The 15306-nt window shown below is 36.6% G+C and overlaps 1 protein-coding gene across 2 annotated transcripts in view; it reads left to right on the top strand.

The window, feature by feature from the left end:
* Positions 1-938, top strand: part of LOC109039209 (uncharacterized) — a 30891-nt gene extending 29953 nt beyond the window's left edge. For both annotated transcript variants that reach the window (XM_072304135.1, XM_019054602.2), the window contains exon 9: positions 753-938. In XM_072304135.1, coding sequence (XP_072160236.1) covers positions 753-836 — 84 coding nt within the window. In that variant the 3' untranslated portion in view covers positions 837-938. The remainder of the gene's footprint in view (positions 1-752) is intronic.
* The last annotated feature ends 14368 nt before the right edge of the window (positions 939-15306 follow it).

Genomic DNA, 15306 nt, shown 5'->3' with positions numbered 1-15306 from the left:
CATATTTTCAATGCAAAATTAGGAGTTTGCTTTTATTTTACTGCTAGAGTTCTGGATGAATAAAACTTTAAACCCAACGTCTTGTGGTCCGCAAGTTGATGGGACTTGCCACAACCTCACCGCTGAACTCGATCCATTTCGTACGGCTTGACGGCGCAGCTCAATGCGTGCCTCAAGCTATACTGCTGTGCTAAGAAAGAACGCTTTATGATGAGCCTTCAGTCGTTTGCCAAATTTCTTTTGACAAATCACGGATTTTCAGGCGAATTTGTGAATAATTTTCTTTCAATTTTTCAGAGAATTTTTGTTCGTAATTTGATCGGAGTGTCTAAAAATTTCAAGGAAAAATATTCATAACTTTCTTCAAAAATACCTAAACAGTTTCCAGGAGGAAATTTGGCAAAACTTAATGTTTCATATGGCGTTTTTCCAAAGCAGCAAGATGCATGTCTCAAGCTATACCTCTATGCTAAGAAAGAACGCCATTTAAGCCTTTAGACGTTGCCAAATTTCCTTCGAGAAATCACGGATTTTCAAGATAATGTGGGAATATTTGTCTTTTGATTTTTCAGAGAATTTTTTTCGTAATTTGATCTGAAGTATCTGAAAATTGCATGGAAAAAAATTCATAACGTTCTTCAAAAATTAACATTTTTAAGGGGAAATTTAGCAACACTTGATGGTTCTTACTGCGTTTTTCCTTAGCACTTTTAAAAATACTAAGATTTAACTGTTTTTCTTTCTTCTTTCAGGGTCATTATTTAGTCAAAAAGGGTCACTGTGGGGCCGGTAAACGTTGCTGGACGGTGAAAGGGCCATTTACGTTAGTGAAATAAAGAAGTCTCACGCAGTTAATATCTCAAAGTTGTTCTAAGGACATCTCCAAGCAGAGAAAACCTATTTTAAAAAAAAAAATACATGCAATAAAAGAATTGAAAAACTAATGACGTACATTTCGTTGCATTTCTTATTGTCAGTTAATCGTTTTATTTAAACTCATTTTGCAAAGAGATTTAATAATGTCTGATACATCGTGCCTTTACAATGTACCATGTGACGATGCAATCAGTACTGCGATTTCCTCATAGCCAATGGATTTTGGAGACCTCGTGATACTTACTTCCCTAAAATGTAAAAGTTACTTCCGGAAGTCAATACTTAGCTTCGCCCTATCGTCGTCGCGCCTAAAGGCCAAAGTATCATAAGCGCCATGCGACGTTTAAAAATTTCTGCCGCCATTTTATTATTTTACAGAGAAATTGTTCAACGAAGCTGTCCGAAAATTTCACTGAATTTTCTTTGTGATGCCGATAACATTTAATGAAATTTTCAAACAGATTCAACCAACAATTTCTCTGTTAAAAAAATAAAATGACGGCGAAAATTTTTAAATGTCGCTTGGCGCATGTAATACTTTGGCCAGAAGGTGACGCAATGATGACTGATCACCAAAGAGTTGAACGACAAGTTAAGCAACTTGACCCAATGTACAGAAAATCGCTCAACAAGGTGCTGATTCCACAATTCAAAAGTCATCATCAGGCGAATTTCATTTGATTTTTCGCTCAACAAGCCATTCATCGTTATCGAAAAGTAGCATTGATTTTCGAATTTATAATTTTACCTCACCCGATGATATTGCTTACATTCTCAGTTGGTTTATATTCTGCAATAAAGAACCACTAGCTCTGGTCCTTCCGTGAAAGCACCTTTCTACCTAGGGAAACCATTAGCGTATTCGACGGTGTAAGTCGGCAATCACATAACTCGGTTTGCGACGTCGCAGACTTCCTATCATACTCCATTTTTTAAACGGAAAACTTCTCAACGACAATTCTTTAAAACTGTCGTGATTTTTCCTCTCGATGTGAAGAAAATTCTGCAAAAACTTCATGGAATAATGTCCATTTGTTCTCCTTTAAAAAATAATATAGAGGCGGAGATTTTCAGACACCGCAAACGAGTTATGTGATCGCCGACTTACACCGTCAATACGTTGTTTCTAAAATGAACCAGAAATAATGGTTCCTGATTGCAAAATGTAGTCCAGTTGTTGGTCTCTAAAATTTATCGTCTTTGAATGCCCTATCAAGACTGGATATTTTGCCAGACTTATTATAACTTTCCATTACACTCTATACTCAGTCCTTCCTCTCGTTCCCAACGGGTATTATTTCAAGTATACAACGTAAACTACGTTTCCATTTACTTTAAAGTGCGGGAAAATTGAATGTACATTGCTCCACTCTCCCAACTATGCCACATTTTAGTACTCTTTTTGGTTAATTTTCTTATTGTTTGTATCTCCCTTCACTCCCTTCAGCCGCCTGTGAAGTGCCCGATTCACACCCTTCATTTAAAAACGGATCATCGGTAAATTTACAGGGAGAAGCAACAAAATAACACGTATCACTGCTCTATACTAAGAATGTCAACTCGGCATTTTTTTTTACCTGGTAACACATTCGGTTTTTTCTCATCGTCTCTATTCTATATGAAGTTTAATTTGTCTTCCATTCGTGGCGTTCATGCATTTGATATATGTAAGTACAAAATATTGAATTCGTTACAAGTCTCTTGTTTGATATAGTTTTTTTTTTTTTGTTTTTTAAACAAAAAAAGCACGCTGTAGAAAGACTTTTATGTTGCATTTTTTTTAACTTGTTTGACGTTCATGTCTCCCTTAAAACATCTGTGAAGGATTGAACTCATATTACTTGGGTTCAATGAAATGATCGACACTGGTCAATACGAATCGTTTGACCTAAGACTTGCTCGTGAATTCTCCATAAAAATCGAGCTTTACCAGAGAAAAGTTACTTTGCACTGTGCAGGATAAAGAAAAACTCAAGTCACTTCCGGATTTAACAGCCAAAAATACACTGGAAATCATGTATTGCGTACTTGTAGAAATTTCCTTTCTACTCCTAATTTCGAGGTTTTCCGGTCAAGGGCTTCCTTCCGCCCATAAACCAACATGTAAAGCTCATCAGACTATTTTGCGTCGGGTATATAGGGGACATGTTTTCCCTTCAGTCTCAGATAGCAAATAAAGTTATTCCCACTCAATTTTTGCAGCTAAAAACGCAAATAATCTTGGTTTATTTCAAAACCTTTGAAAAATCAAGTTTTCAAAAAGGAAGGGTTTCTCTGAGCTGGAAAAAAACATGTTTCTTAAAAGTCGATTTTTCAAAAATTGCGTAGGTTTTGGAAGAACACTAAGATAATTTTCGACCTAAGCAGCGAAAATTGAGTGGAGGTAACCCCAAATGCAGTCTGAGAGAGCCAAATGCCTCTCCTTTCCGATGCAAAATAATAGGATGAGCTTTACATGATGGCATGGGCGGAAGGACGAAATTGACCAGAAAAACCTTGAAATTAGGAAAGGGAAGGAAATATTTACAGGCATGCAATACACGGCTGCTAAATTCGAAAGTAACCTATGTTTTTCTCCATCGTGCGCAGATTACCAGGAAAAGTGGGTTTAAACTAGATTTTTAGGGAGAATTTTAATTTTTCCGGGAAAAATCGAGCGGACCCAAGTAGTATTTCGCAACAGAAAAATCGCTGTATATTGCGATTTTATCGGCGACAAAATCGTCAGGATCCACAACATCTGAGCAATTATCCTTGATCTTATCGCGATTTTATCACCCGGCAATTTATCGTGATATTTTCGAAATAAAACTCGCGATAAATGGCGATTTAATCTCGATTTTATCGACGAAAATTGATCGCGATTTTATCAAACCAAAAATTGCGATGTGTAGCGATTTAATCGCAGTACATCGCGATTTTTTAAGCGATAATATCTCGATATTTTGCAACCGATATAATCGCGATAATCGACCGATAAAATCGCTATTTATCGCGATCACTGCTACTTGGGGATGGAAAACGAACGTCATTTTCGGACTTTTCATTTTCGGAGCAATGACTTTTCTCAGGTTTTTTTTTATTTTTTTTTTATTAAATTAAAATTGTACCACTGCCCCTTGCGGGGTATTAATTATATAATTGTTAATTTAAGCTTACAGCTAATCTTATGACTAATGTAACAAGATTTTGTTAATAAATGACATTCATACCTTAACCTACGCTTTTAAATACAATCCTATACGTTATTCTCATCATTCATACAGGCATACATACAATAAAAAAATGAGGCAGATGCAACAAGTTGCAAATGCGAATAAATTAAGTACTTAATATCTAATGTCTTTGCAGAAGGAGCCGTCGGTTTCATGGACTCCTACTGCAAAGTGGAAACTCACCTAAGTGTTCTGTTTGAGGTAGACCATGGTAACTGATTTAATACAACACCCCTGTAGCCAAGTCATAGGGGTTTTCTCAGGTAAAACTCTATTTTTAGGGGGAATTCTGATTTTTCCAGGGAAAATCGAGCTGATCCTCGAAAACGGACGTCATTCTCGGAATCAGCTCTCAAAATTTACTCGAATGCCTTTAACAAATTATGGACAAATCTAAAAGACAATTGATGTCCGTTAAAATTGATAAATTTACAAGAAAAGAGAAGAAGGAAAAATTGCAAAATTGGTATGAAAGCGGCTGTCATGTATCGGAAACAGGCCACATTTTCCCCCAAAATAAGTTTGCAAGCCGTAAGAGGCCGTTCATAAAATGCGTGACGCAAAATATTGGATTCATTGACACCTCTCAACTCATAGCGCTGTCATGACGTAGCCCTTCGACGCGTAAAAACAAAATTGCGTCCTTTCGGCTCATTTTCCCTACAGAACGGTGCGTTTATTTCAGTGGCGAGTCAAGAATAATCGATTTTCGATAATTCCCTGTTGAGAGCTATGGCAAAGAGTCGATTATTAAGGTGTTCGATGCGAACACGCTGATTAACCATCCTCTTCCATATAGGTTTAATGGAAGATCTATCGATATATCGCAAAGCACGCCACGCCTCAGGTTCATTAAGCGGCCCACAAATGAGCAAGTATTTAGTTTCCCTCACTGGAAAAATTTACCCGTCTAAAAACGTTACTTTTAAAGTACGTACTAAATTTAAACCAGATCGTAGAAATCACCAAGGACAGCGACAGCGATGAAAAATTGTATCAAATACACAAATTCGACCATAACGCACATTTGAAATGAAAGTATATTTGAGGGGCTTGGAGGAGACGGCGTGTATGTGTGGTTTTTGGGAAAATTGAGATATTAAGGATTTCAAGTAAAACTAGTCACAATGCATATAATGCGAAAAATTCGCTCGCTAATTCCCATTTTTAAGCATGAAAAAGTCAGTTCGAACTTTTTGTCTGCCATTAGAATTAACCCATGTAATTTCGAAACTTTTAACCTATGTGAAATAGTAAAAACTGCTCTTATGCGCCTTTTCCTCCAAGCCCCTCATTTCACGATTAAAAATCGACAACACAATGATTAAACGGAGAAAAATGACTATTCAAGTAAAAAATTAACAAGCACCGTGCAATTATGAGTCAAATTATGCTGCAAGTAATGGATCTCATTCGCACGTAATAGGGTGCCTATACCCGTATCGACGGTGAGACTGCAAAACGGCGTATCTCAATTGCGGTGTTTCGAAATATCTGGTCCTTTTTTAATTTTTAAAAGAGGGCCGAAGCAACATCATGAATTGAAGGAATCATGGATTTTTTTGGCGTTAGGACTACTTGGGCTTACCTTTTTGTAGGAAATGTGCCCTTTAAAATGTTACACGTCCAAGAGAGGTCGAGGTCCCCTTGTAACCTAAAACCACAAATTTACCAGCAGAAACCTTGGATTTTTGTGATTTACGCATTTAAGCAAAACGACCGTGCTTATATAGTGTGCGTAGTCTAATGTAAATGGGAAAGCTGGCGCCATTTTCTGCTCGACGAGTTCCGAGCCCGATGTGTGCCGAACTTCGGTCAGTTTTTCGATACATTTTCGATCCAAAATTGCGATGTAGAATACGCAGTAATAAAGATGTTGCATGTGTGAGGAATTTGCAATTTGACTATTGTTTCTTATGAAAAAGTTTCTGTCTAAACGGAACTAAGCGCCATCGGGGGAGGAAGGGAGATAGGGGGGCTTGGATTGGCGGCGGAATCGGACGTCGGGCACATTCCGTCCCATACTCGCAATGCTTTTCTATGGCGCTTAGTTCCGTTTGACAGAACGCGCTATCCGGCATTCTAATTTCCTCAAAAATAACTCAAATTGGCGCTTAGTTCCGTTTGACAGAAATACGTCCAAATGAGCTTTTATGTCTTAGGTCTTGCGCAAACAAACTCACGAATTATTCGGGAAAAAAACCTTGCTTGCGTTTTCTTCAAAACTATTTTTCTTGCTTTGAGTGGTTTTTTTCCTCTTAAAAAAGTCTAAATTACACGGAGGTTATAAAAAAATGATCCCACGCAAAAGTCGTGACACGTGGGCATTAAAGTAGCGCAACACGTGAGGGGTAATGGAGGTAAGTCCGCAGGCACATATCTCGTTTGCGGTGTGTGAAAAAATCTCTGCCTTTATCTTATTTTTTCAAAAGAGAACAAATTGACATCAAACCTTGAAGATTTTACAGAATTTTCTTCGCACGGAGAAGATAAATCATGGCAGTTTTAAAGAATTGCCGTTGAGTAGTTTTTCGTTTGAAAAATAAAGTATGACAGGAAGTCTGCGACGCCGCAAACCGAGTTAAGTGATTGCCGACTTACACCGTCGAACTGTCACTCATAAAAACTTCTGGATATTGTCGAAAATATCTTGCTCCTTATTTTTCTAATCATGTAACTTAAGAAATGGAGGGCCAGCCCGCTTGAAATCTTCATGATTTGTGCAATCGTTGACTCTCACTTACAGGAAGGTGGAAAGGGCTTTTGAACAATAAACACTTTATCAGGAGAAACTTGGCAACTCTCGAATGCTCATACGGCGTTCTTCCTTAGCACGGCAGTATGGCACAACATGCAAACAGACACAGAACATGATAATAGCAACGAGGATGGATTTTTGGAGGAGATCAGTAAACATTTTTAGATGGAATCAAGTCCGTGATGATTAGAGTGTGTCAGATCGTGGAATTAATTCAATGACGACATCGTCGTATTCGACGTCATGGCCAAGACGCTAGTCTTGCATGGGCATGTCAAACATATAAAGTTGAAAAAGCTGCTAAAAAGATGTTTGATTGGGTTCCTACCGGGGGAGGAAAAGAGGGATACTTAGTAAAAAGGTGGTGAAAGTATCAACTTTCTGAATGGTTTTAGAGGGGTAAGAGACTGTGACAGTTAGGTGTCGCAAGCGCCAAAGGGTGCTGTGAAAGCGGCTCTTAATGTAAAGTTGTCATGATTTTATAAATTATATACTTTGATCGTTTGTTATAGGGTCATGTCCTAATCGCTAAAGGAAGATGCAGATTAGGTCTTCAAAGCTATGAAATAAACTCCCCATTCACAATAATAAAATGAAGAATCGCCCGTAGAAGTTGAATGTTGATAAGTGCCATAAATCATCTCAAATTCATGAACTGTCTGGTTATGCATCAGTTCAGAATTCGCAGATCATCTTATTTACTCTGCTTGTGCCATAGGAGGGTTGATAGGAACCCTCCCGTAACTGAAAGGAATAGTTTTCGAAATTCAAAAACCTAAGTCGCAGTTTTACCTATCGAAAAAAAAAAAAAAACTTGACAGTACTTCTCACGTGAAAAGCTAGTCAAGTCTTCTTACTAATATGTCTTCTTCGTGATATTTTTACATGCTGTCATGGCCAAAAATCGTGGTCTTTCAAGGTAAACTCTTATAGATATTGACAGTGGAATTTCAAAAATGCGTACCTAAATCGGTTGCGGTTTGAAATCTCCACTTTTTTTTTATAAGGAGACCATCATTATGACTTGAGACGTTTACAGAATATTCTTCACATGGAGAAGAAAAATTACCGAAGTTTTCAAGAAATGATGTTCAGTATTTTTCCAGGTAGAAAATGAAGTATGGCAGGAAGTCTGCAATGCTGCAAATCGAGATGTGCATCCCTGCAGGCTCATCATCCGTACGGGTTTTATTTAGTGAGTGTTTCTGAATTTTGTCACTTGTTACTTTTATTACTCTTTCAAGCTCAGAATTGGTCCCTGTTCAGATTATAATTTCTAATGTGACGATACGATAATATAACTGTGCACGCACGTAACGTGCTTATGAAATTTATAAATTTGATATAATTTGTCTTAAATTTTTAAGGCTTGCTCCTGTATTTTTTATTAATTTCTTTATCCATTTTTTAAAATTTATTTTTATTCTTAATTTACACTTGCCTTCTCTATTTTTTAAGCATTCATCAACACATTTTAAGGTTTCGATGCGAATGTGAATGACAGAAAAAAAAGAGAAGTGTTCATTTCATAAGTCACAAAACTAGTTTCACGAATAGGTTAAGATAGTAGGTGCACTTAGTAGTCAAAATTATTCATTTTTTCCCGTTCAAGCAATGTCAGCTTAGCTGTTTTTCTCTCCTAGTGTCACGTTTGGTATTCTTCTCATTAGAGCTCTCTATATGGCATGATTTTTCTCTGTATATATAGTCGTATAGTATAATATGTTACCGTTCAAGTGCGTAATTTAGTTAATGTATACATTAACTAGTCAATGTAAAGAATAATGGGCGGTTTTAGTTAAAGTATGAAATGGCATTTTTGGAGGATATGTACATATAGAAGTATTTATAGTATACATTAAATAAATCAAGAGGAACTTTGTGCATAAGATCTACTTGATTTCGTGATTCCATTTAGATTAATGCCTTTTTGAATGGTCCCTAGTACTGCCGTACTAAGGAAGAACGCCCTATATGAGCCTTCAGACCTAATTCCGTCTTTCCGTTAATAAAACATACATTTCTAAGTAAGCTTATGAATATTTTTCTTCCAATTTTTCGGATCATTTTGTTCGTAATTTCTTCTAAAGCTCCTGAAAATTTCAAGGAAAAAAGTCCATAAATTTCCTTAAAAATAAGCATTTTTTCGAAGGAAATTTGGCTACTCTCGAATGTTCATACGGCGTTTTTCCTCAGGACGGCAGCATAGCATAGATGCGTCAATTATTGAACTCTTTGCAAATTCGCACATTTGCAAGTAAAGGTAAAATAAAACCTTCGTTTTGAAGAAAATACAGACACAACATTTTCGGTAAAGCGACTTGATAAGCGAGTTGTTCATAATTGTGATCTCGAGTTTTTGACGGAAAAATCTTACTACCTCCTATTCTTGGAAAAACGTCTGCTAGTATATTAACCACGCAAATCACTATTGTTTCAGTCTAGAGGCGTTCCTTTTATATTGCGTGCTGATGTCAAACTAAATTTCAAGTAATTACTGGAAGTATCGGCCTTGATGTAAAGTTGAACATCATATTGCACCAAATTGTGCATTTGAAATCAAAGAATATCTATTTCTGAAACAGTAGACAACACTGATCGAACGGAAAAAATTGCTAATCATGCCAGAAACCAAAACACGCACCATGCAATTACGACAAATATGACCGCAAATGAAGAGTAAAATGGCAGACTTGATGTTAGAAAGGAAAGAATTCTATTATTTGCGCTGTGAAATTTTTGAAAATCTGACAAATGCAACACACGCAAAGGTCATTTCTCCTTCATGAATGTGAAATGTACCGTTGCCACGGTGTCGAATAATACGGAGGTCGGAAAGTTGAGTGCCGGATAATTGGGCTTCCACCGTACTACTACACAGGGAGAAAGCTCAATACAAAAGTTTGGTCACTGCGGGATGTAAAACACACAATAACCCAAGCTTTCGGTTGCTTCTTGGGAGTCACAGTCTCATCATTATTTTCTGCGCAAAACTCACTACAAACTGTACCAGAAATATCAACACAAAATTTGGATTGGTTTGTGTTTCACTTCCTCGATCAACCAAAAATAACACTAGAACACGATGTCCATTAGTGTGCGCTAAGTCAAAAAAGTGCCACTAATGACACTCATGCTTATTTTTAACTAGGGCAACGTCGACATATGGGTCAACAAAAAATCCAGTATTCCCAATTTTGAAAGGCTGCTCCTAAAAATGTAAAAATAGTGAAAGTTTAATTATTTTTTTTTCAATTTATTTATTTTTTCGTGAGGCCAGTATCCGATCATTTTGCACTGGTGTTGATGACGAGTTGGGGTTTTTCCTAGCTGAAGAAACCTACACTGCCGTGCTAAGGAAAAACGCCGTATGAACCTTCGGGCGTTGCCAAATTTGATTGATGAAACACGAATACCCTGATAAACTTATGAATATTTTCCTCCAATTTTTCAGATAATTTTATTCGCAATTTCACCTAAAGCTCCTGTAAATTTCAAGGAAAAATATCCACAGCTTTCCTAAAGAATAAACAATTTATCGAAAGAAATTTGGCAACTCTCGAATGTTCATACGGCGTTTTTCCTTAGCACGGCAGTACTTATTGAGGGTATGGCTTTTTGGAAGTTCCGTCGGTTATACCGTTTCAGCTGCAATTGATTTCGTGAAATCCGAAAAAACGAAAAAATTCCATACAGGAAACACGTTACACCCAGAAATGAACGATCAACAGTGCCCCTATGCGCGCGTGCTGAAGAGAGCAACTATTTCCTTTGTTTTATTGGTTGCATTTCTTCCTATTCAGAAGGAAATGTGACGTGCTGCGTTTTTTAAACCTCTAAAGTTTGACGCATATCATGTTCCTCCAAACTCAGACAATTCACTGTCATTCTATTTTCGCTCGAAATTGAAAGCCCCCCCCCCCCTTCCTAGCAGAAAAAAAATACTATGCCCAGAGACAGGGTTACGTGTTTTCTGTTGTATACATCTCTCGAGCCTTTTTTATTTCTAAAGAGACATCGTTTCCAAGTTGTTGACTGAATTTGTATCTTACTCTCTCACGATCAGGAAATATGTAAATTTTTCGACAAAATTGGCAATCGTGCATACATCGATTTTTCATTTTATTTCTCTTTTTTATCTCCCCCATTTTTCGTACTTTCGATGCCGCGGGACCTTTAGTTTTCTGCCAGTAGTATTTGTTTTCCCCTTGCCTAGAGTAATTTAAGATGATAGAGATTCACTTTTCTCTTCTGGTTGTGAATGCGTTTCTTGTGGCACCCTTCCGAGGTAGTACCAAAAAAATTTCAGTAACATAATTATAAAGGAGGGTAGTTCAGGAGGAAAGTTTATCTGGTTTATATCGTCAAAATTAATGTAGAGGCTTCTAGTAAAAAGTATTTATTGTAAATCCTATTTTCATTGCTTTCTGGTGCGCTAAAAAACTTTGAAGATCCAGTAGTAATACAAGTGCTATGCTCTAAATTTCATCCTTTCTACCTGGGTCCGTTTGTGACTGTGCGTCATTTGCACGTGGCACGGTGGTCGAGTCATAGGAAAAGTCGAACAAAATTTGGAAACTTTAAACGCCTTTAACTCCGTTTACATAAAATTTTGAGGTTCTAAAAGTGGTTTCAGTGGTTTTCTCGTGTAAATTTCTTCAAGAAGCACCCCTTAAAATTTAAAATGTGACGATTTTAACATTAAAATTTGCAGTTTTAGTAAAAAATTTCATGTCCGACCTCTCTGACTGATTAGATTCACTATGCATGGGCTCCGGCATTCAATTGTGTGTTGAGCGATTGACTTAAGGATAGTTGAATTTCATGTAAATTTTTCAGAATACAGGTCTTTGCTAAAAACTATAAGATTAATCGTTTTTGCTCTCACGAGCCTTGGGTCTTAACACCAGTGTATGGGGGTTACATTTGGATCGCATTTAGCAAAAGAGGAACCAACACGATTACAGTATTGCAAGAATGTTATTTCTTCATAATTTTAAAACAAAAATCCAGGATAGCAGATACTTTTTACTTTCCATCAAAAGATTGTTAATATTGAAGGAAAATGACTGTACGTTTTAATACTGTGCATAGGGGGGATTGGAGGACAAGGTGCATAAGCGCAGTTTATGAAAGAAATTGAGTTATTGATGATTTCAATTAGATACAGTCTTAAAATGCATATTCTGTGAGAAATTCTCCCAAATTCCAATTTTTAAGCATCAAAATGTCAATCCGAACTTTCTTTCCGCCTTAAGGATCCATGTCTTTTCGAAATTTCAAACACGTCTTTCTCGAAATAGGAAAAATTGCACTTATGCACGTTGTCTCCAGGCCCTTCATATATTAAGTATTTTTATAAGGAAAGAAGAAGTGGCAACATTTTGAAAACACTGTGATCAGGCTGGTTTCTTTTTGCTAAATGGGATCCATTTGGTCCAATCGTGAAATTATAACGCTAAATATTTCAGTGTGTGAAGTGCGCGCTGAATATGTAGTTTGCCAAGGAAGGTAACTTCAGATGCTTAAATTTAAGTTACATTTCAGTTAAATTAAATTTAAGTTGGAAGAATTCATGAGCGCGCGTGGTAATGTACAGTTGCTTGAAATTTAGAAACGACAGATAGCAGAAAATTATACGACAAATCCTATAATTTTTAACAACAAATGTGCCATAGTATGTTTTCGCATCAAATTCCAACAAATTTAAGTCGTTACTCCTGACAAACAATTATATGCAGTACTTATTGCAGTGCCCCACATAATGATAACTTGTCTCCGCTGATAATGTGCCGTAAAATATTGAACCTGCTTGGAGAAGAGGTAAGTCCAGAAACACTAACATTTTCAGACCTCTAATGGGCCATTTGAGGTTCTTTGTCGCGTTAGAAAGCTAAAATCCCACCTAATCTTTGCCGTTTCCTTGTTAAATTGATGTTGCCGCGTGCTGCTAATCGTTGTTCACACATTTATCCAGTTCAATTTATCGATAAATAAGTATTTATACACGTAGAATTCAATTCCCATGTCAGGAGGTAGACAAACATTGATTTGTTACGTCAATTCGTTTAATTTAAGGAAAATTTATGGATTTTGGGATTGATAATGACAACAAGTATGATTCACGAAAAAATAAAGGCAACCCCAGAATGACTGAAGCATATTAATTTTCACATATATTCACTCATGGACTTGATTTGTAAATTCAGGGAGTGAATAGGTATATCGACCTATATATACTAGTCTATATGACGCGCCTTATGAACACATTGTGTTGGAGTTCACTGCTAGTTTTCTGATACACAAATACTCAACATAATTTCGTGATAACCTTCCTGATTTTTCTAATGGGAGTGAAGAATATACTGGCAAATTGTCAAGCGTTGATTAGTTCTCTTTCCCATAAAATAAAATGGAGCGGAGATTTTGAAAAAACGTATACAAAATGCCTACAAAATTCTCTTATGGCTTCGCCTTCATAATTTTTTTCGCCCGAGGGCCGTCCAAAAAGTAGGGTGCGTGGTTGACCTCGCAGCGTTGGATCGAGAATTCCCTTTGTGTGCTGCATACCTATACTAAAATCTCTGTAAATGAAAACTAAGGACGTTGATATATACTAGTCTATGACGCGCCTTATCAACACATTGTGTTGGAGTTCACTGGTTGTTTTTCACTCCTCTTTTTATTCGAGTGAATGAGTTTCAAAAAAAGCGTAAACGACTTTTGAAAAAATCAGTCTCGACTGAGCAGGTGTCACACTCCCCCTAGTATTCCTTTTAGAATGAGTTTATACAGAGGAAAGACTCAAGGGTATAAAATAATATTAAAACGTTTTACCGAATTTTGACTCTGTCGGGAACTTCAAAAAGTTGACTGTGCGCGAGTCAAAATTCATTAAAACATTTCATTTTTTGTTACTTTTTCTAATTTTTCCTTTTTGCTACTACTGCTCTCAGACTCAAACAATGTTGAATAATTATACTGTCCGAATCCCTCCGTAAAATCAAAATATCTCTTTTTAGCCATATTTTTACCAACGTCACTTAATATCAGATTCCTAATTTTGGGGGTTATTTATGACTGACACTTTCTAAGCTACTAATAATAAGAAATTTGGTACATTCCCCTTATTTCTTGGTAACATCTCTGTGTTTCCCGAAGTGCCGTGTCGCCATGAACTTATTTTTAAACCTAGATGGTTTGCAGGCCGAGCTAAGTGCCGAAGCATACGCAAAAAAAGGTCAAAATTATGAAATTCTCGAATTATGCACACAAAAAAATTGCCGTCACAACGGCACATATTCGATCGAAAAAACAATTTCACGTCAATGCAGGACGACCTAATGCAGTCTAATGACTCCTATCACTGCATTTCAGCGTGATCACTGCATTCAGCGTGATCAGCGAAGTGTCACATCGTGACACTCACTCGAAGCTCACGCTTTTAAAAAAATTCCGTTGAATTCAATATTCACTGGAAAGTAGAGGAAACCGTGGATGCTAAAACCCGCCACAAATTCTAAAAAATAAAAAATGAAAAAATAAAAAAAAAAGCTGCCCTCTCAGGAGTGACAGTTTAGGTGGTGCTCTGCGAAAGGAAACCAACTGACATGGACCTGAAACAGAGAAAAATGGGTTTCAAAAATATAAATTTTCACAAAGAAAGTATATTTTTTCGAAACAAATTTGGCAACATCGGAATACTCATCCGGCGTTTTTTCTTAGCATCAGGATAGAAATAGATTATTTAATCGTGAATTCATGTCACGCACGAGTTGCAAATGGTTGTAACTGTTATTTTGGTTTCTTTTTGACACGCCATCTTTCCAAGCACCTATGCAATATATACAAGTTCGTATAACTTTATAAGCTCCATTTCAAGCCCTCTTGGAATTTAATGTTCTGAGAAAGGTAAGTGAGATTTGAAATTTTTAACTTTATTTTGAAGTCAAAACAGAATAGATCAATGATGATAGAAATCATCATTGGAGATAATGCGAAGTTCTGAATAAGATGGAGACCTGGACATGAATTTAAAAGACATCGCCAATAATTCTATGAAATCATGAAAATCAATGGTTATCCTTGGTTTCGTTTTTACATAGAAAGACTTTTTTAGAACATTTATTAAGTGTGAAAAATTGAAATTTTCAGCTTTACGCTTTGTATTCAACGCGCGTTGGCAAAAAAAACCTCCAACATACTGTCTTACGCCCCGTGGGTTTAGGGTGGCTAAATTTCATTAAAAATAAAATTTTGAAATTTCACAAGAAATATTTCATGGAATTTCAGTAATTTATGCAAGATATTGAAAAATACCGGTTCCTTATCATGTTTCGAAAAATGTAAAAATTGTGACCTTCTATTTTTGTGTATCTAAGTGCGGGTTGCATACTCTGACTCCTGAAAAATATGAAATATTACGCAGCACTGGAAAAAAAACACAATGGATCTACA

The sequence above is a fragment of the Bemisia tabaci genome, chromosome 9 (assembly GCF_918797505.1).
Source record: "Bemisia tabaci chromosome 9, PGI_BMITA_v3".
Lineage (NCBI taxonomy): Eukaryota > Metazoa > Arthropoda > Insecta > Hemiptera > Aleyrodidae > Bemisia > Bemisia tabaci.
Note: the sequence above shows the minus strand (reverse complement) of the source record. Positions and strands in the feature narration are given on the sequence as shown.